This window comes from Vombatus ursinus, unplaced genomic scaffold (genome assembly GCF_900497805.2).
Source record: "Vombatus ursinus unplaced genomic scaffold, bare-nosed wombat genome assembly UNPS02014789.1, whole genome shotgun sequence".
NCBI classification, from domain to species: Eukaryota; Metazoa; Chordata; class Mammalia; order Diprotodontia; family Vombatidae; genus Vombatus; species Vombatus ursinus.
In genome coordinates, this window is record NW_020954567.1 from 12,764,019 (window position 1) to 12,786,159 (window position 22,141).

Below are 22,141 nucleotides of genomic sequence, written 5' to 3' on the forward strand. Positions count from 1 at the left end.
CACACACACACACACACACACACACACACACACACACACACACACACCCCCACCCCATCAAGTTCTTTAACCACTCAAAAGGCATACAAATCTAGGACCTGTCCTACTATTATCCGTCAGCAGGGTTGACACCTCTGGGCTGAAGAGAGGTTGGAATATTTTTAGCTGATTTCATTATTAATCTTTTAGCATATCAAAATAGTATTTTTAAAACCTAACAAAATGATAGACAATGACTTATTCTTCAATTTTCAAGACTAATTGTTGGGAAGTTTTTGATATGCTGAAGGTCCCTAAGGAACAGTTAACTCATTTTAGATACGATAAATTAATATTCATTGACAGATAGTGTACATTTGCTCTACATTAGCGACAGAGTTGCCTTACCAAAATCCTAGCTCAAAGAAATTAGATTTCTAGAAAGAATTAACATCAACAAAAGTATCTTAATTATGGAACATTAGAATGCCTGACTATTGCCCATTTGCACATAATATGTATATTGGGCAGAAAAGGAGGATGGAAGGGCAGCTAGGTGGATAGAGCACCGGCCCTGAAGTCAGGAGGACCTGAGTTCAAATCCAGCCTCAGACCAAACACTTGACACTTACTAGCTGTATGACCCTGGGCAAGTCACTTAACTCCAATTGCCTAAAAAAAAATGGAGGGTGGATTGGGGTAGGTAAAAGATAGAAACAAAACACCTTTGAAGATCGATAGAATTAAGAGAGAGAGAGAGAGAGAGACAGTGGGATAAACAGGAAAAATAGGATGGAGGGAAATACATAGTAATCATAACTATGAAAAAAATTTTACAGCAAGTTTCCCTGAAAAGACCTCATTTCTCAAATATATAGAGAACTGAGTCAAATTTATAAAAATAAGAGCCATTCCTCAGTTGATAAATGGTCAAAGGATATGAATGGCAGTTTTTGGACAAAATAATCAAAGCTATAATTATATGGAAAAAAATGCTCTAAATCAATATTGATTCAAGAAATGCAAATTAAAACAACTCTGAGCTAACACCCCACACCTACCAAATTATATGACAGAAAGAGAAATGACAAGTGTTAGAGTGGATGTGGGAAAATTGAGACACTAATGCACTGTTGGTGAAATTATATATTGATTCAACCACTCTGTAGAGCAATTTGGAACTGTGCCCAGATTGGTATAAAATAATGCATATACTCTTTGACCAAGCAACATTACTGCTAGGTCAGTATCCCAAAGAGATTAAAAAAAAAAAAAAGGAAAAGGACCTATATTTAAAAAAATATTTATAGCAGCTCTTCTTGTGGTGGCAAAGACTTGGAAATGGAGGGGATGCCCATTAATTGGAGAATGACTGAACAAGTTGTGGTATGTGATTGTGATGGAATACTATTGTACTTTGAGAAATGACAAGCAGGATGCTCTCAGAAAAACCCAGGAAGACTTATGTGAACTGATGCAAAGTGAAGTGAGCAGAACCAGGAGAACAGTGTACACATTAACAGCTATATCATATGATGATCAACTCTGAATGACTTAGCTATTCTCAGCAATACAGTTCTGAAGAATTTATGATAAAAAATGCAATCCACCTCCAGAGAGAGAACTGATGTAGTCTGAGTGCAGATTGAAGCATAAATTTTTTTACTTTCTTTATGTTTCTTGCTTTTTTTTTTGCAAGTGTGACAAATATGATATTTTTTGTGATTCTACATGTGTAATTGGTATCACATTTCCTTTTCAATGGGTAGAGGGATGGACAGAATTTAGAGAGAATTTGGAACTTAAAATTGCTTAAGTGAATATTTCAAAAAATAAGTAATAAATTGGAGGGGCAGAGAGTGTACCATATATACTTTTTTCCCCCAGAAAATTGGTTGTTAAACATTGACCAGCATATCACTACCTGGAAATAACTTCTTAAAATTGGAAAGTAGTTGTACTTATACAGTTCACCTGCCTCAGCTAACATATACCTCAGATTATGCTCCTCTGAAAAGTTAATAAACTGTTATCATTTAATCCTTAGACTCTGTCTTCCCAGCTCCCCTGGAAGTTCCTCCTAGAGTGCCATTTGGAGGGAAGGGAGGTGTCTCTAGCACCTGGTAAAATAGGCACAATAGGCACTGAGTAAATGTTCAATGATGATCATGATTCTAATAGAAAAAATTAATCAGATGGATATAAATACAGGTAAAAACAGAAGACAAGAAATCTTAATTTCTTAAAAGCTCTTAATCTTCAAATTATGAATATTCTGTTATTTAGGAGGTATTACCTGTTTTTCAGAGTATAGTAGTGATACAGAGACTATGTGAAAAATATAGCACTTCCTGAGTCCCCACACCCCAAAGAGAAAAGGTCAACAAATGTGAGATATGTAACTGAAATAAATATAGTACCAAAAAATTCTAAGTAATTATCGTTTAGCAACAGAAACTAGTTTTATTGAATTCCTCTGTATTATAAAATGGCAAAAATTCAAGTCCCATTTAATGTATCTTATACAAGGGCCACAAGTTTGTGAAACCATATGTCTTATTGAGAGCTCTACCTCTTCACTTTGTTTTTCAGAAATATTTGAAAAGTAAAGACTTTGAGGTCATTAAGAAATTTGCTGTTAACCATTTTAATCAGGTAAGAAGGTAATGTGTCTGTTGTATTAGGGGCTTTTTATGATCTTCCTTTGCATTATCTAGAACTTTTAATGAGGGTCATCTTGTTGTCATGGGAAAAGCATTGGACTTAGAACCAGAAGAGCTGGGCCCAAGATCCAGCTCTGCCACTTTTAAGCTGGAAGTCATTCAGTCTCTCCAAGTCTCATTGTCTCTAAAATGAGGATAATGATCTTTGGACCTCTGCCTCAGAGTTGTGGAGAGGAAAGTTTTTGTAAACTCTAAAGCCAATGTAAGGGCAGCTAGGTGACACACAGAATTCTGGGCCTGAAGTCAGGAAGATTCATCTTCCTGAGTTCAAATCTGGCTCCAAACACTGCCTAGCTGTGTGGCCCTGGGCAAGTCACTTAACTCTGTTTGCCTCAGTTTCCTCATCTGTAAAATGAGCTGGAGAAGGAAATGGCAAACCACTCTAGTATCTTTGCCAAGAAAACCTCAAATGGGCTCCAAAGTGTTGGACACAACTGAAAAACAATTGAACAGCAACATAAAGTACTATATGGTATGAGTCATTATTATTAGTTATTTAAAATTCACTTGAGCTATCAAGCCATATCTAGCAGAGGAAGTTTTGTTATTTTAGGGAATCCTATTTCTTTCACCTTGCCAGGTAATTCTAGTCATGTCTCTTTGCATCATTCTTAGGTTTTAATGGTTTAAAAATCAAACCTTGTGTTCTTTAGAGTCGAGACTCGAGTTGAAATCTTGCCCCAGACACTTATTATGTGACCCTAAAGTCACTTAACCTCTGTTTGCCTTAGTTTCCTCATCTGTAAAAAAGGGACAGTAATAGCACCCACCTCTGAGGGTTGTCATGAGGATCTCATGAGATGACATGTTAATGCCTCTTGCAAACCTTCACGTGCTAGATAAGTGTTAGCTACTGTTGTTATCTGACTTAACAAACAAGTTGGCTTCCTAAATTGCTACCCTGAACACATTTTCTCAAGGAGAAGGTATCACTAGCTACCGACCTTTAGGCCTATTTTTCTCCTCTCTGTTAGACTGTGCCTGCATTTTTCTAAGATCATCTTCACCAGCTCTGTTTATAGTTGGGTTTTTTTTTTCAGAGCTTTTGACTCAGGAGAGCCAAACACATGCTTGACCACTGTTCCCAAACATAGTGTCTCCAGTAACTTGATTTATAAAATGATAAAAAACGTAAATTAAACAGAAAATAAGTGCTTGCTCAGCAAAAGCCCTTTGCCAGATTTGTTGGATGGCATTTAGAGGCTCAACATGATTTTTTCTTCCCTGTAGGAGGTTTCACCCTTATTTCTGAAAACCAGTGGAAGTGGGAAGTCTCCATTTACCAAGCTCTTAAAGGAAGAGGAGAAAACAGCCCTAATCAGTCTAATGGGGGCCCAAGAGGAAGATGTGCTCCTGTTAACTGCTGGAGAGCACAAGAAGGCGGTAAGAAAGAATACACACGTCCACATTCCCAACTCCCAGCAAAGACTTCTCCTAAAGAGGAAGTCACATATGTCAGGTCTGTATTGAGCCCAGTAGCCTATGGCAGGATTTATGGCTATAGCAGGGGCTCCCACTTCCTTTTTATGTAGCACACATTAGAAATTGGGTAGTATTTCCATAAAATGGTGACCCTGTGAATGAGTGCTTATTTGTTTGAAAGTACTTTGTTAATCCCAGCATCTCTATGGAAATGTATGTTCACTTCAACTTTTTAAATATATTTCTTTTTTTTCCTTTTCTTATTACACTATTTATTAATTTTTAATTTTCAACATTCACTTCCATAAGATTTTGAGTTTTAAATTTTCTCCCGCTTCCTCCCTCCCCCATCCCCAAGATGGCATGCAATCTGATACAGGCTCTACTTATACATTCATATTAAGCATATTTTCACATTAGTCATGATGTAAAGAAGAATTAGAACCAATGGAAGGAACCACAAGAAAGAAGAATCAAAACAAAACAACAAAAGAAAAGGAGAGAAAATAGTATGCTGTGATCTATGTTTAGATTCCATAGTTCTTTCTCTGGATGTGGGTAGCTTTTTCCATCATGAGTCTTTTGGAGTTGTCTTAGATCCTTGCAGTGCTGAGGAGAGCTAAGTCTATCAAAGTCAGTCAACACACAGTGTGGCTGTTACTGTGTACAATGTTCTCCTGGGTTTTTTTTAAATATATTTCATAATGTACCTGAAGAAAAACATCCTTGAGTTCTCTTTGTCAGTAAAAGATAACCTTTAGCCTTCTCTTACAATTTTGCACATAGATTAAATCTCTGTCTATTTCAATATTAATGAATGAAAAAAGCATTTTTAAGAACCTACTATGTACCAGGCAGCTAGGTGGCTCAGATAGAGCACTGGGCCTGACCTGAGTTCAAAACCTGTCTCAGACACTTACTAGCTGTGTGAACCTGGGCAAGTCACTTAACTTCCATTTGCCTTAATCCACTGGAGAAGGATAACCACTCCACTTTCTTTACCAAGAAAACACCATGAACAGCATTGGTGTGCTGTGGTCCACGGAGTCACAAAGGGTCAGGCACGATTGAATAACAACAAATGTGCCAACCACTGTCCTAACTAAGCATTAGGGATACACACAGAAAAAATGAGACAATCCTTGTTGTCCAGGACCTCACAGTTGGGAGAAACAACATCTGCAGAAGAGATGGAAAGACCCAAAAGTCCTCAGAGTTCCTTGGAGCAGTTAGCAGGACCCAGAGGTCCTTGGGCTCATAAGTGTGTCAGCTGGATATAGAGGTTCAGTGGATGATCAGGCCTTTGGTCCTTCATCCCAGCAGAAGGAATAGAGCTGGTGACTCTCAGCTTAGCAGCCAGGCAAAGGGGGAAAACAAAGTGGAGAGTGGGCTCCTGGATGGCAAGAGAGAAGGGGGCTAGTGACAGGAAGTATAGGATTTCTCTTGCTAGTGTATAGGATCTGTCTTTTATAGTAATTGTCTGCACTTCTAGGAAGTTCATTCTTCTAATCTTGTCTCTTACACGGGGTCCTGAAGTACAACTTGAAAGCCAAATGTAACCCATAATCTCTCTTATAATAGCAATAACGTGGAGAAGACTGAACAGCTACAGATTTTATTGCTAATGAATTCATTTAAAAGATTTGGTTGTGTCGTCTTTTTGTTTCATTTTCAGTATGAAAATGTTATTTAAATAGGCCAAGTAGTGACGTGAGCCAAAGAAAATAGTTTTGTTTTGCCTGTTTAATTCCTCCTGGACTTTCCTTGAAAGAAAATCTAGAAATCAGGCTTTTGAAGAATATAATCAGCTTTTTAAACATTCCAAGAGGGTAGGGGGAGGGGGTTTCCTCAAAGATAGCCCCCGAAGTTCTGAAATAACAGAATCTTGTATTTGAAGAAGACTTCAGGGATTGCCTGGGCCTGCCTATACCTACGTAGGAGTTTCTTCCACATGTAGGTGTCAGCAAACTACGGCCACAGGCCAAAGCTAGCCAACCAGCCAACTTTTGTACAGTTTGTGCTAAGAGTGGTTTTTACATTTTTAAATAAAGTTATTGTGTTGTATATTGTATTTAAAGATGTAAAAACCATTCTTAGCTCACTTGCGTGGCCTTGCAAAAGCAGGCAGTGCACTACATTTGGCCCACAGACTGTAGTTTGCCAACCCCCTGCTCTGCAAGGTCTGAAGTGAGTGGTCAGTCAGCCCCTGCTTGAAGACCGAAGGTGAAGGAGATTGTACTACCTCCTGAGGCTGACAGGTCTGCTTCTTTATAGCTGTAATTGCCAAGAATGTTTTCCTTAGCTTACATGGAAATGTGCCCCTCAATGCCTAGCATTGGTAAATGGCTCAACAAGTTGTGGTATATGAATGCAATAGAATACTATTGTGCTATAAGAAATGATGAGCAGGCAGATTTCAGAAAAACCTGGAAAGATTTGTATGAACTGATGCTGAGTGAAGTGAGCAGAACCAGGAAAACATTGTACACAGTAACAGCCACCTTGTGCGATGACTGACTTGGATAGGCTTAGCCCTTCTCAGCAATGCAAGGATCGAAGACATCTCCAAAGGTCTCCTGATGGAAAATGCTATCCACATCCAGAAAAAGAACTATGGAGTTTGAATGCAGATCAAAGCATACTATTTTGTTCTTTTTTTTGCTTCTGTTGTGTTTTGTTTCCTTCTTGTGGTTCCTCCTATAGGTCCTAACTCTTGATTACAACATGACTAATGTGAAAATATGTTTAATAGGAATGTATATGTATAGCCTATGTCAGATTGCATGTCATCTTGGGGAGGGGGGAAGAGAGGGAAGGGGAGAAAATTTAAAACTCAAAATTTAAAAACTCAAAAGTTTTGTTGAAAACTAAATTAATAATTTAAAAAAAAGCTAAATGTGCCCCTCTACACCTTCTATCCATTGTTGTTAGCTCTTGCCTCTGAGGCCAAAGACAAGAACAAACTAGATGTGAACCCTCTTAGACAACAGCCCTTTACTTGAAAACAACCATCCTACTCTCCCATGTTCTGGAAACTAAATATTCAAGTGCTGCAACACATTGCTTCTTTGTTACTGTTTATTCATGTGGGGTTTTTTTGGCTTGTATATGCTCTTATAACCAGTTTTCAAGGATAGCAGGTTCTGGTTTTATGGAAAATAATAAAGACTCCCTCTCCTATGATCCTGGGCTCTAGTTAGTGAGGGTTCTACCTACTCTCGCCCAGTCTCAGACCCACTGTGCTACTTCCCAGCCATCTCCAATGTGTCACACAATTCTCTATAAATTCCAAGGACTATCACTAGATCGCTATGTGCCAAGCCCCTGCATTCAATCTGAGTGCCCGTTAACTGGGTTTCCCTCTACTTATTCTCTACCTGTCATTCACAGTGTTCTGTGTTAGGAAAATTACGCCTGGAATGTGCTGACCTTCTAGAGGCCAGAGGAGTAGTGCTTCGTGACCCAACTGTGTTCCATTTCCTTTGGGTGGTGGAATTTCCACTCTTCCTTCCTAAGGAAGAGGATCCCACAGAACTAGAGTCAGCCCATCATCCGTTTACTGCTCCTCACCCCAGCGACATCCACCTCCTCTACACTGAGCCAGAAAAGGTACCGTTTTCTATACTTTCAAATAAAAAGAGAAATTCTGCATCAGAGTCTTCAATACTGACTCTCACTGTTAGCAATTCAAGAAGAAATTAAACTGCTCCACACATTGCCTGTTTTGAGTGAGTAATTAGCAAACTGGCACTCATTCGATACTTACAATACCTTCTACTTAAAGAACTGAATCAAGACAGGGCAACGACCTCTTATTACATGAAAATCCCACTTCTTTTCTAGGTTAGAAGCCAGCATTATGATTTAGTGCTGAATGGCAGTGAGATAGGAGGTGGCTCCATCCGAATTCACAATGCAGAGCAGCAACAGTATGTCCTGGAAACAGTGTTAAAGGTAACCTCCCCATCTGGGTTCCTCTGCAACCTTCCATGCAACATCCTGGCATTTGATAAAGTTTATTTTAATCGAAGATATTTTTTAATCCAAGTAAACCAATGTCATTTTACATTACAAAGTTAGCTTTGTAGTCTGCTGTTACAGTTTTTTATAGTCCTGTATTGAGCTTGAGACATTGCTCATAAACACAGAGCATTTAGAATATGAATCTGAAATGATGGTGAAAAGACTTAGAAGGGAGAAAAATTAAAAGGGCTTTAATATCACTCATTACAACAGCCTTAATTTGAATTTGAAATATGACAAGTCTCTAGGATTTAAAGCAAAGCCAGTACTCTGGAAATTAGGGTTATTAGAAAATATAGAGTATATTTAAGGAAGAAAGGCTTGAGGAAATCGAGAATTATATCCTGGAAAGAGGGGTATCTTATTGGTGATTGAGGTAGAAATGAATGTAAGATGAATGGAATTTCTGGACTTCTTTATTAGATTCCCTTGGAGTAGAAAGGGAAAGTCTGTGCAGCTTTAAGACTGTTGGCTTTTTGGAATTACAGGAGGATGTTAAACTGCTCTCTCACCTACTTCAGGCTTTAGATTTTGGGGCACCCCCCCATGGAGGAATTGCTTTAGGTAAGTGCATAAAAATCATTCCTTTCACCTAAAAAACAATGTGCTGATTACCTTATGTTTGCAAGAGCTACTTGTCCCTTGTACCTCATTAAGCAAGAAGAGGGACAAATTTCAGGCAGCCCAGCCAGATTATAAATACCCCAACAAGAAGTCTGTTTTCTTTTATGTTTATGTTACCTAGTAGTATATTATTGCCCAGTCCACAAAGAGCCATCAGTAAATTCTTAGCAAAACTTTATTTATTGTAATAGCTTTTGGATATTGATCTTGGATACTGCTCTAGAATGAGAGTGTAGAAAAAAGAATATAGTCTCAAAAAGAAAAAATGTTCCTACAAATTGGATTCATGAGCCAACTAAAACCCTTAAGGTATTCAGTAAATTATATTTGACTCCTTCAAGACTTCACATAGAAAATTATCTAGAATTTGGATAGAAAGCTGACTGTCTGTTAACCCCAAGTCACATGGCTTTTATTAAGTAACATGAGGTTTCACTTACAGGGCTAGACAGACTTGTGTGCCTTGTCACTGGAGTACCAAGCATAAGAGATGTCATTGCCTTTCCAAAGTCCTTCCGGGGACATGACCTGATGAGCAATGCCCCGGATTATGTATCTCCTGAAGATATAGAGCCCTACCATATCCAGGTCAGGAGGCCAGAAGTCACAGACAGGAAAGATGTCAAGTCTGTCATCTGTGAAACGGAGTCTTCACAACAGTTGGTCCTTCCAAGCCTTGCCAAGACTGAGAATCCCTTGGAAAAGTTGGCTTTGGGCCAAACTCCTGAACTTTTGGAGAGAAGGAAGTCCAGCAAGTACCCAGATAACCAATGAAGGAGTGGAACATATGGAAGGTGTCTCCTTTTCTCTCAGTAATAGAGCACATGGGTGCCACAGACTGAAAGATTCTATGCCCATTGGATGGAGAGGGTAGGTGAGAAAGGCTCCTCTCTGAGTACATCATGGCATCGTGCCCACTAATCATGCCTCTCCAGTACACCCAGTCACTACCCACTCCGGCATCCTTTGGAGCAAAAATGATCAAAATTGTGTCTGGGGTGGAAAATGCTGTAGTCACTGTGAAGGGTCAGGACAGTGTGGTTTTACTATCACCGTGGTAGAACTGGCTAAATTCTAATGTTTTAATTTCAGTATGGGAGGAAGAATGAGTACCAGGCGAGAAATTAGTCAGGAGGCCCGGCTGTAGGTCCAGGTGCCCCAGGGTCATCTCACCTCTCCCAGCCTCAGTTGCTATATCTGCCAACTAATCATGATACCACTTGTTCACCTACCTCACGAGGGGGTTATGAGGATTAAATGGGATAATATGCATTGAAAAATTAAAGTGCTATGCATCTGTTAGGTGCTATTATTAACTACCAAAAATATATACATAGAGGCAGCTAATCAGTTGTATATTATGATGAAAGCCCAAGCAAAGACTAATGTCAACAGATGTATAGATCAGTTGTTTATGTTGTTTTAAAGAATAACAATTTAATCATTAGATGTGATCCTTGGCCTTCATTAAAAGCACTATTATATGACAGTACTAATTAAGATGTGAATGACATAGTAGAAAGAACATAAGGGTTCAGGTGCTGACGGCCACACTGTCTGTGCCTTGCAGGGTCAGGACTGTGACATTCAGCTACAGTTCCTAAATTACCAATCTCAGGAGATTATTGTGAGGAAAACATTTCATGACCTATAAAATAGCGCTTTATAAATGTGACCTTAATGGTATTAATGAAACAGAAGAAGGTTGGTTCAGTTAATTAATGATTAGAGTTGACAATAGAAATACAAACAGGAATATGATTAATTATACTTCTCTGACTTACCTTAAATTGGACTATATACATTTGGTCCAGAATTTTAAAATAGCTTGATGTACCTGGCTATTTCTTATTAGGTTACTTGCAGGCAAGAGATATAAATCTTGGGCCTATGATCTAGTCAGCTAAAAAAATTTTTTTTTGTGAATAAAATTTGTCTTCATTTATGTTTTGAGTTGTACATAACATGGATAGGGTTATACTATAGAAAAGTTGGCTAACTAGTAGATGATGCTTTTCCCTCAAGTTTGTCGTGCCAACAATGGCTCACCTTACTTTGGTGGGCACTTGGTAACCAGAACATTTTTAATGGGAGGATTTCGATGGTGACATAAAAGTACTTGTGTTTTCCTGCTCAGTACCAACTGAAGGTTTTTCCAAAGTAAATGGAAAACCTTCATTAGAGCAATCCTATTTTTTCCAACTGTCTCTGTTTCATCAACATCTAATCACCCATTTCCTGATATTATGAAATATCTTCACCATGTCTGTTACACACTGACAAAAAACTCAAACCTGGCATCACAAAAACTTTGGTATGCTACCAGTATCCCAAAATTTCAAAGAGGTCAACATTAGATTCCAGAAAATTTAGTCACGTTGCCTAAGTCTTTTTCATGTCCTCCAAAAAAATGCTTATTCTGAAATTCAGTAATATTCTGCCACTTTTAAGTCTTGGAGTTTTTGTTGAACTAGAGCTGTGATTCTATAGATACAGAAAGGTCCCGTCTCTGTTCCCCTCCCCTGGCCCACCACACCCCCAAAACACATGCAGTTGGGCAAGTGCTCCAAGACTTAGTCTAGGAGAATGTGAGAAGTTAACTTGCCCTGGGTCACAGCAGCAGGACTTGATCCCAGCAAATCTCTCTGTATTTCCATCTACCGGATCAAGGTATCTCTAGTTAGTCATTTAAAGCTAAATATCCACCAGCAGTTTAACTTTTGAGATATCCTAGGGCAATTTTAAGAATAGCTCAATTTGGGAATCCTCTCTTCTTTTTTAATTCAATTTTATTTGGTTATCAGTTTTAGATTCTTTCCCTCCTCCCCCCAACCCCTTCCTTACCCATTGAGAAGGCAAGAAAAATAAAAGCCATTACAAATATGTATAGTTATGCAAAACAAATTCCTGTCATAGTTAAATCCAAAAAGAAAAGAAAGAAAAGAGAAGAAAATGACTTCAGTTGACACTCTTGCTCCATCACTCTCTCTGGAGGTGGATAGCATGTTTCCTATGAGTCCTTTGGAATTATAGTTGTTCATTGTGTTGAACAGAGTTCTTTAAAAGGACTTTAAAAGTTAAGTACTTTTCCAATATTATTGTTATTGTATGAATTGTTCTCTTGGTTCTACTCACATCACTTTGCATCAGTTCATATAAGTCTTCCCAGGTTTTTCTGAAACCATTCCCTTCATCATTTGTTATTACACAATAGTATTACATCACATTTATATACCATACCTCATTCGGCCATTTCCCAATTGATAGGCTTCTCCTCAATTTCCAATTCTTGGCCACCGCAAAAAGAGCCACCATAAATATTTTTGTATACATGTCTTTTTTCTCTTTGATCTCTTTAGGGTATAGACTTAGTAGAGGTATCATTTGGTCAAGGGCATGTACAGTTTAACAGCTTTGGGGGAATTTGGGAATTCTCAATCCATTTGGGAATTCTTAAACTAATTTCAAATTGAAGCCAAAATTTTCGATTCCAGCCAAAACCCTGAGAAATAACTGTGTAACATACATGCTTAAGTGGGGGGTAAGAGGGGTGGAGAGAGGCTGGCCACTACATCTTGGGGAGAACAGTGGTAGCCATTGTCCTGCAGTGATTCTTGTCCTGTGAACAATTTCTCCTTGTTGTCATCTGATACTTCTATTCCCATGTCTGATGGATTCATTTTATGCCCTTCTGCTTTAGAAACAATGGTCTTATGCAAGTGGTTTGTTTACTCCAAGAATTCCCTTTCCCTTCTCCTTGTAAAAGTTTAGGTCTTTCTGTATTAATTAATAGAGCCCTTTCTACTAACTTTTTTTAGGTATGGGTCATTCTAAGGTTGGCTGGCCCCATACTTTTTTCCTTACAGGAAAGGAATTAGCTCAAGGTGACCACGGAGTACTTACATTTCTCTACAGAAACTGATAATCATCTGTAAGAGAAAGTTGGACTGGATGGTCTTTAGGAGTTTTTTTGGCTGTAAAATTCTGTCAGAGACATCTGTTAAAATATCATTTTCCATTTAATAGACTCCCACATCCTCTTTTCACTATTTTCTATCTCCTCTAATTTGCACAGTGGCTGAAAGTCTTATCTCCTCCATGAAGATTTATGGAGCTTATAAGAGAACTTATTACTTCCTTTAGCTAGAGACACTTGGCTTCTAGCTAATAATGCCTAGATTAATAATATTACTAATATTTGTATGGCACTTTAAATTTAATCTCATTTGAGCCTCACAACAACCCTATAAAGTATCACTACCAAAGGTTTCCGAAACCACATTTTACAATTAAGAAATGGGCTTAGAGAAGTTAAATGACTGCCCTATGGTCACACAGCTGGTGTCAGAAGCAGGTTTGGAACTAGGTCAGCACTTCACCAAGGCCACCCACGTTGCCTTATAGAACTCTTGTTCTCCGTCCCAAATCCCATGATTTTTTCTCATAGGCAGGGCTTGGATTATTACAATATAAACAGCAAATGACCTTTCTCTCACTCATGCCCTTAGAATCTTCCTCTTAATATTTTTTATTATGAATTTAACAAACATTTCAGTATAAGAACATCAGAAAGGATTGCTTATGAAACTGAGCAGCTGTAAATATATTTATATATGTATATATAAATATATAATATAAAAATATATAATACATAAAATATTCTGTAAATATAAAATCTCACATGATAGTAACAAAATTTCCCTTCTCTCCAATGTCTCTTTCTGAACTTCCTTTTGCCCTCTTCTATATATCTTTTCAATATCTCTTTGATACTCTTTTTTTGCATCATTATCACAACTCCTCCCCCAAATAGCTCTCCCTTCACTAATACAGGTACAAAAGCCAAACAATCTGCACACTGGCTGTGTCTGTTGTCAACTGTGTGGGGTGCTCAGGAGGACTAGCACCTCTGGTATGAGGGCAGGGCTGCTCATCCGCCTTTGGTGTCTCCATGTCACCCAGCTCTCACCTGTGGCCCCAAGAAACTGGAGATCTTAGAGCTTGGGCAAACATCAGAGACAGCAAGGTCATCCACTACATCCCAGGCCATCACCAGTCATCTTGACTTTTGTCTTGCCACTGGACTTCAGTGACTCTGGAAGAGAGAGTGAGGCTGATGACTTTGTGCAACTCTGCCTCACTTAAATACAATTCACCAGCAAGTCAAGACATCACCCACGATGTCACTGGTCTCTTCAGAATCGAAGAACTAACAACAGCCATCACCTTCCTGCCAAGAGCTGAAAAACATGCAGCTACAGCAGTCTCCTCAGATCATAAGGCACTGTGTTGGTCAGAATTCTGAAGTTGTTTTCATTATTGTAATTATCAGGAAAATTGTTTTCTTGTTTTTGCCTACTTCGCTCTTCTGTGAAGCTGCCCTTTGTCATTTCTTATGGAAAAATAATATTCCGTCACAGCCCCTTTCAGCCCTAAATCCTATGATACGCTAATGTGTTGGTTCAGCCATTTTCCAATTGATGAATACCTACTTAGTTTCCAGTTGCTACAACCACCACAAAAAAAAAAAAAATACTGCTATAAATGTTTTCTACATATGGGTTCTAGGATTTTCCTCTTTCCTCCTCCAGCAGCTGCTGTCCATGATAGCCACTCCTACCCACCCCAAACCCCAGGTGGTCAAGCTCATCTCTCTGAGCCTCAGTTTCATCTCTAAAATGAAAGGGTTATACTAGATAACTAATCCAAGTGACTTGCCCAAGTTCATACAGCTATTTTAAATATGTTAACTCAAACTTGCCTGAATTAAAAGCTCAGAGGATGAAAGAACTTAGGTGAGGTCAGGTTGCAAATAAGAATTAAAATTTCCTTCAATTTTTATTTTATAGCGGTTGGGGTTAAGTGACTTGCGCAGGGTAACACAGCTAGTGAGTGTCAAGTATTTGGTCTGAAGTCACATTTGAACTCAGGTCCTCCTGACTTCAGGGCCAGTGCTCTATCCACTGCGCCACCTAGCTGCCCTGCTAAAATTTCCTTCAGCATACGTTTTTTCCAGACACCTGGTATGTTTGCTGGAATCAGATGCATCATTATTGTACCATCAATCTGTTGGAAAACGCATCTTTAAATGTTTGCAGCCTAATAAAATGTTTTGAGTGTATGTATTGTGGCTCTAGTCATTTCTAAATCGTACCTAAAATTTTGAAGTCATGTTTGGGAAAAGCAGAAGCTGCATACCATGTATGGCCCTGAATCAACTTAGGTCTAAACCATGGAATTGGAATGTCTTCCTATTAAAGCAAACCTGAGGTCTCTACTTATTTTATATTCTGGCTTTATTGTCTTTATACCTCACTAGCTTATTCCTAAAAATCAATCCAATCTTGGTAAGTGGTGATTATTCTTTTACTGAGCTTAGGCTAGGGTGAAGCAATGGGCTTTCAGTCAGGCAGACCTAAGTTCAAATTCAGCTTCATGCTTACTAGCTGTATGACCCTGGACCAGTCACTTAACCTCTGCCTCAATTTCCTCAGCTGTACAATGGGGATAATAATAGCACCTACCTTGCAAAGTTGTTGTGAAGATCGAAAGAGAAACTATTTGTAAAAAGCACTTAACACAGGGCTGCTAGGTGACATAGTAGATAGATCATTGGGCCTGAAGTCAGGAGGACCTGAGTTCAAATACAGCCTCAGACACTTAACTAGCTGTGTGACCCTGGGCTAGTCATTTAACTCCAATTGCCTTCCTTCCCCCACCCCAAAAAAAAGCACACATAGTAGAAACTATATAAATGATTATTCTCTTCTGCTTGTAGAATAAAGTAGCTCCCATGGAGCCGGTCGAACTGAAGAATTCTTAGTCCGATTTTCTGTCTCAAGTCTTTTTTATTTTTCCGGTTAACCTATTGTAAACCCTTGTTAATCCAGACCCTGTGATTTCATTGGTATGAGAGAATACCCAGAGGAAACTCCACCAACTGAAATGCAATGTAGCTGTAGAAAGTTGCCTGGGGCACTGTGAAAAGATGAAAATTAGGAGCTTGTCCTTTTAAAGGCAATGTCATCTGTATCCTAATGGACAAATGTTACTTGGAGGCGAGCAGAAGCCATCTTATGTAATACCAGCTTTCTGAACCTTAATGCTTGAGAACAGCCACACACAAATACTCTCTTTGTGCTCCTCTTAATGTCCATGGCAATAGGCTTTGTTTCAGGCTCCATTAATTAAACAGATGGCATACCAACCCAGAGGGGCCATATGTGGGTGCTAGTGCCTAAAATGCTTTGGTTCTTATAACAGTTTGTTTGCACCAATAGGAAAATGGAAGGAGTGTCCTAGTCTTACAACAGTGACATAAGTGATCTCCCACATACTCGAACACATACATCTGGGTATGTGTTTGCACTTTGGAAAACAGGGACCAGGGAGCTTGTGTTTTCAGATGTAAGTATTTACAATTCCTTAATCTCTTTCCAGTTCTAGGAATCAGGCAGGTATGGGAGGAGGAGGAAAGAAGGGAATGGAAGGAAAAGGCCTCTTGCAGTCAGGGTACAGTATAAGACTTTTTTTTTTTGAAAGATTTAATTTTGGAAGTTGTTTGAAGGTTGTTACCAAATGGTTGGTTAATAAGTCAAATATTATAAAACTGCCCAAATAAATTAGACTGCTGATCAGCTTTCATCTTCCCTGATGGCTGAATTGACTGTAAGGGTGAAAAGCTTATGGCCTATTCAGCTATCTTTCTTGCTCTATCCAGTAATTGAGAAGCAATGAATGTTGATCTCTTGCTATGAGCAAGAAAAATAATAGCAACAAGAATACTAAATAAAAGCTGTTGGCCTAGTGTCAACTCTCAATTTCTATATGAACTTGAACAAAGTATTTCAAAGTATTTCATCTCTTTTTTTTCAGTTTCTTCATCTGTAAAAAGAAATTGGGCAGATGACCCAACTCTAGACTTTGATCCTATGAACTTTCACCTCTTTTATACATCCTTGGATTTTCACAATAACCTTGTGTATTAGGTAAAATAGAGTACTAGAAAGAAATAGTGGTACAGATCCTACTAAAACTTACTACTCCTCCACCGCCTTCTCTCAGATGTTGGTGTTTCCTGAGTCTCTTCTCTTTTGAGGTGGCAGTCAATAAGCCAGTCAGCTTTCACTGGCAGGGTAGCTGTTGAGTCATCTTGGCCTACCTGTTGTCCCTCAGCTATTCAGCTGACACTGAAGCCTTTCAGAACTCTCTGGCCTATAGGAAGAGAACTCATAAACAATTAACACTGGCTGCCAAGCAGAACTTGACTTAATATTTCCACGTATGGTTTAGAACACAGATGTATGTATGCAAGAGCAGGCAGAGAAGAGTACAGGTTATTACAAGAAAGGGTTTGGGTTTGTTTGTTTTTAAATGACCAGTGTTCCTTTCTACAACAGCTACATCACACTGCTACCTTGTGGCCGACTAAGATATAATCAGTATCTAAGGTCCTTTCTAATTGTATGTAGGAGTCTTTAGTTAAAAATTTTTCATGGATTCTTTTCACTTTTACATCATTTCTGGATATAAACCTCCTCTGTTATACATACATATACACATTCACCTCCCTTGTAAGCAAGAAAAAGTTGAGCCAAACCACCAGGGTGCTGACTCCATCTGATATATACTACATTCCATCCTCAAAGTCCCTTCCCGTGTCTTTTTCAAATGAAATCTATCAAGCTAATTTTTCCCTGCCCAATATTTATGCCATTCATTTAGCAAACCTCAGTACAATGTTTTTACATTTTACACGTTGTACCAAAAGCCTCAATGCCGTTATAAGCTATTAGTTTCAGCCCACAGTCCCAGCCTATTAAAAAATCATTTTAAGTTTTGATTGTGTCCCCAAAAATATTACTTCTCTGAGCTTTGGAGTAACTGCAAATTTGTTAAGCATACCTGTTACATCTTCTCTAACTTCCTGATATCATGGCAACCATTGTGGTGTAACAGAAAGTGCACTAGCCTTGGAGTCAGAAAGACTTGAGTGTGACTCTGGGCAAGTCATTTACCCTCTGCCTGTCCCAGTTTCCTCATATATGAAATGGGGATAACACCCACACTTCAGGATTGTTGTAAGGATCAAATAAGATATTTGTAAAGCACTTTGCAAATCTTAAAGTGCTACATAAATGCTAGTATAGTAGTAGCAGTAGTGGTGGTGGTAGTAGTGGTGGTGGTAGTAGTAGTAGTAGTAGTAGTAGTAGTAGTAGTAGTAGTGTATGGCTGTCAAATCACTTCTCTATGCCTGTTGTCTCACCTGTAAAACAGGAAACGGCCCACTCTACTTACCTCAGTAATTTTTGTAGACCTTAAAATTCAAGTTATGTTGAACAGACAAGAAGGTGTCCATCAGAGTTCTGTGGCCCACTAACTATAGACTTCCATCCAAGGCTATTTATTATTCATCATTCTCTGGAGTCATTCATTATTAATAGTATTATATGCTTTAAGGTTTGCTAAGTGCTTTACAAACATCTCGTTTTATCCTCACAGTAATCCTGGGAGGTAGGTGCTGTTATTATCCCCATTTTACAGATGTGGAAACTGAGACAGAGGTTAAGAGATGTGTCCAGAGTCACACAAGTCTTCATGACTCTTGAGCCAGTGCTCCATCTGCTGAGCCAAGAAGTTAGCTGCCTGAAGCTAGTAAGCTACTCATCAGTGTTATCCTCCAAATCATGTTTCCTCATCTTGTTCAAGATGATATCCTGAGAGATTTCCAAGTGTCAAGTGTTCCCTACTTATCAATATAGGGATTCTATTAAAAGTGGACATGTTGGGGATGACTTTTCTCAGCAAACACTTTCTGGCTCCTAGCAATCACCTCTTTCTTTTCCATGTGCTTACAAATCATCTGTTTAATAATCCACCTTCGAATGTTTTGCCTAAGATTTTATCAAACTAACTATCCTTATAGTCTCCACCAGCCACCTTTTCCCATGTAAAAAAATCTGAGTTTCATCCGTCTCTAACCTTTTAAAGACACTTTTCTTATGATTTCTCAGACTGCCCAAAGTAGTTCATGACCATGACTACTATTCCTCTCAGTGCCCTGGACTGCAGCTCATGCGGGTCTGATAGGAGACTGATTTCAAGAGTGGCACTTTTCTCTTGATATGCCATCCAGTTTAATAGTTATTAAAGTAGGTAGAAGATAGAAAAAGCAGAATTCTACAAAAGGTGCCCCTTTACCACTTCTTGGACGTCAGACCTCCTTTTTCTGTGCCTCTTCTTTCAGCTGATTCCACTTAGGCATCCATTTCCTCTAGTGTGGACATCATGATCAGATGCCTAAAAAAGACGTTACTGTTCCACAACCTGGAGTCACCTAAATGGAGCCCAGCAGAGGTTGCGGTAAATACTGTCAGGATTTGGGGTAGAGATAATTGTGGTGGGAAGTGAAATGAGATTTATCATCATGGGTTTCTGCAGAAATGGAGCCAATTGAAAAAGGATCCTGGGTTTGCAGGACAGTTGACACTGGAGGTTTTTTCCTGGGTTGTAGTCTACATTCAAATGAATAGGCATTTTATTAAGTGCACCAAGATGGTGGGGACCCTGCCTGGCTAAAACAGTGATGGATGTCAAAAACATTCAGTATTTGGCTAGACAGAGGTTAACTATAGACTAGGGCAGAGTCAAGACCTGGCCTAAGCAATCGTACTGTGATATTTGTTCCCCACTCTTTATGTCACTTGACTATCTTGTTTTTCACCACAGAGCAGAGATGTTCTAAGACCTTACCAGTATCAGCTTCTGAAGTAAGCCAGTTTATCAGCAACATAAGGAGAAATAGAGGCTACAGACAAACTAATTAACCCGTTCATTATGGGTCCAGTTAGCTGTAGGGCTTGGTTTTGTTCATGGATCGCTACAGTCTATCAGATAAGTAAGGAAACTTGAGATAGCTCAAGTTTCGGTTTTGGGAACCTGGTATGACAAGACCACTTCCTGACATAATTACAAATAAATGGTTGTCCACCAGAGCACATCCTGAAAGATGGTTGTATTCCCAGGTGCCGGGATGTGAACTCCGGCATTATGAGCCTGGCATATGGGCCAGCACTGTGATCAGAGGTGGGAGCCAGAAGGAGGCACTTCGTCAAGGGTTCAGGAAACTACTCCACTACATCCAGGGAGAGAATGAGACAGGTATCCAGCTGTTCAACCCCCAAATTCTGCCCAAAATGACCTTTCTTACCACTGCAAGTGGTATTCCTAAATCAAGAGCTGGGCTCCATAGACAAGACCAACTATGCAGAAGGCCTGAGGCCATTCAAGTTTCTATCTCCATTTGGGCTACAAAACCAAATGGCATTTATCTCAGATTTTGCCCTTTTCTCTTAGAATAAACTGCTACCATTACTGGAAGGCAGGTTTTGCAGTTGAGGTGACTTAAGGTGGTGACCAGTACTAAGTACCCTAACAGGTAACTGATAAGGTCTCACCATAATTAGGTAGGTTCTTCAAGCTTTCCTGGTTATAGCCAGAGTTTGTTTTAACACTGCTGACATCCTTACAGCACCCTCTAAATCCAAATTAATGCTTGATCATTGTGGAGTGGCATTGCTTTTATGCCCAAGGTGACTGTTCTTAAATTATAATTAAAGTACTACGCTATTATTAGTCACATTCCAGGTCTACAAACCAGACTAACAGCTTCTTGTAACTGTGTCCCAGATACCCAGATAGTTAATTGGTGCTTTTACAATTTTCCACAAATTGACTTTTTTTGTTAGCACAAATACAAGAATTTGTATTACATGTATACTCAATAACTGGCTTGGGCTAAATTTCCCTGAACAAAAGGACTATTATAAAAGACTTTTTCATACATAAATATATGTAACCGTTACTGCACTATGCTACCATACCATAGACCAGCATCTATCCAGATACAGGTTAAGTGATTCACCAAAACATCCAAAACCCTCTCCATCACCTGCTTCTTGGAAGATTCCCAATGCAAGACCATTCATTAGATGCCTCTTCAACTAATGCCCTTCCGTGGTTTTAGCAGGATATATGTAGGTCACTATTGAGTTTTTTCTTACCAGAGACTAAGATTGAGATGACAGTGCCAGTCACCTGCCGGGTGCAGCCTGGCACCACTGAATACAAGGTTTCCTTCTTTGTACCAACTAAGCATCAGAATTCTCCACCAGAGCCCACAGACCCGGATGTGTTCCTTGAGCAGAGGAAAGGAGCAGCCGTTTTTGTCAGGTAGCTATTTGGGCTTCCACTTCAGCAAGGTAGAGGTCCCTTTGGCTTGGAAGTACGATGTGTCATCAGGACTTCATCCTACATTGTACTAGTTTCAATCAACACTGTATCCCTAACAGAATGTCAATTTAAGGTGCCGTGACTGAGGCAAAGACCTTTTCATCTTATTACAGGTCTTTTGGAGGATTTGCTTCTGTGGAAAAATTCAGCAAAGAAGCAAAAGCTCTGGCAGATACTTTGCAGAAAGAGGGTCAATCCTTTCATTCTGATTTCTACTATACTGCTGGTTATAACAGCCCTTTTACACTCTTCAACAGACATAATGAAGTTTGGTATTTCAAGAAAGAAGAGATAGAAGGGTTGTGGGTAAGGGCTTAATCTTTGTGCTGACTTAAACCATAGCCTTAAAACTACCCCCACCTTTAAAACTAGACCTATGCTAAAAAAAAAAAAATTATACCTATGTTTATGCAAAGTGGTGGCAGTTTTGGGGGGGAGGGGCAAGAACGCCTTCAGTGGCTTCATCTCCCAGAGCTAGATTCCCTGATTAAGCGACAAAAATTTCTAGGCCATCCAATTCATCTTACAAATGTAAGGATACCTAATATAAAAATGGTACAACTCACAAACCTAATTATGGGAAATGGGGAGGGGTGAAGTTAAATAAAGGCCCAGGCAGTCATATTGTGGAAAATATTTTGAGTTACAGATGGCAAAGAACTTCCTTGGAAAAATTGGCAAACTTCTAGTCTAATGGACACTATGAAGAAAACCTGGGCACTCGACCTCAACTGGCATTGACTTGCACCTTGTGAATGTGTATGTACCTGCAATTTCCTTTCAAGTTCTTTTATTTTCATGTCAAATGAGATAATATGTACAGTTTTTGCAAACTTAAAGTACTCTATAAAATTCTAGCTTTTATTGTTAAAAAATTGGTTACTTTAAAAAATTTCCTAGTTACTCAAAATGACTAAGCTCACTCAGTGAGGCTTTTGATACTCACTTTAGCTAATGTCACTTAAATGTTCTTTCCTTCCAGTATACCTCATAGTCTATAGAGTGGATGCCAGAGATCATCCTTCCCTTTAATGGTGCTAAGTGAGCTAAGCTTTCTATCTGAAATTCAGTTGTTTTTA

General features: G+C 39.0%; 2 protein-coding genes across 6 annotated transcripts in view; both read left to right on the forward strand.

Moving 5' to 3' along the window:
• DARS2 (aspartyl-tRNA synthetase 2, mitochondrial) overlaps positions 1–16,172 on the forward strand; it is a 34,252-nt gene extending 18,080 nt beyond the window's left edge. Inside the window, exons 13-19 of one of the 3 annotated variants that reach the window (XR_003569629.1) lie at positions 2,572–2,634; positions 3,933–4,085; positions 7,515–7,733; positions 7,968–8,078; positions 8,636–8,711; positions 9,214–9,641; positions 16,052–16,172. Coding sequence is in view for 1 of the 3 variants with exons in the window: in XM_027868398.1 (XP_027724199.1) it covers positions 2,572–2,634; positions 3,933–4,085; positions 7,515–7,733; positions 7,968–8,078; positions 8,636–8,711; positions 9,214–9,545 (954 nt within the window). In the remaining 2 variants the exon portion in view is untranslated. Of the gene's footprint in view, positions 1–2,571; positions 2,635–3,932; positions 4,086–7,514; positions 7,734–7,967; positions 8,079–8,635; positions 8,712–9,213; positions 10,717–13,584; positions 13,867–16,051 lie in introns of those variants that run through there. The other 2 variants (XR_003569628.1, XM_027868398.1) reach the window with 2 other exon arrangements.
• Positions 16,173–18,495: 2,323 nt separating this feature from the next.
• On the forward strand, positions 18,496–22,108 carry LOC114047566 (heme-binding protein 2-like). Of its 3 annotated transcripts, none has more exons than XM_027868400.1 (5): positions 18,496–19,133; positions 19,796–19,931; positions 20,837–21,002; positions 21,176–21,368; positions 21,712–22,059. In XM_027868400.1, the coding sequence occupies exons 1-5, from the start codon at positions 19,059–19,061 to the stop codon at positions 21,754–21,756; spliced, it is 615 nt and encodes a 204-aa protein (XP_027724201.1). In that variant the 5' UTR covers positions 18,496–19,058; the 3' UTR covers positions 21,757–22,059. The 3 variants fall into 3 exon arrangements, 2 of the variants coding, with proteins under 2 accessions (XP_027724201.1, XP_027724200.1); XR_003569630.1 differs by having other exon boundaries at positions 19,067–19,931; positions 21,712–21,821; positions 22,045–22,108; XM_027868399.1 differs by having other exon boundaries at positions 19,067–19,931.
• The last annotated feature ends 33 nt before the right edge of the window (positions 22,109–22,141 follow it).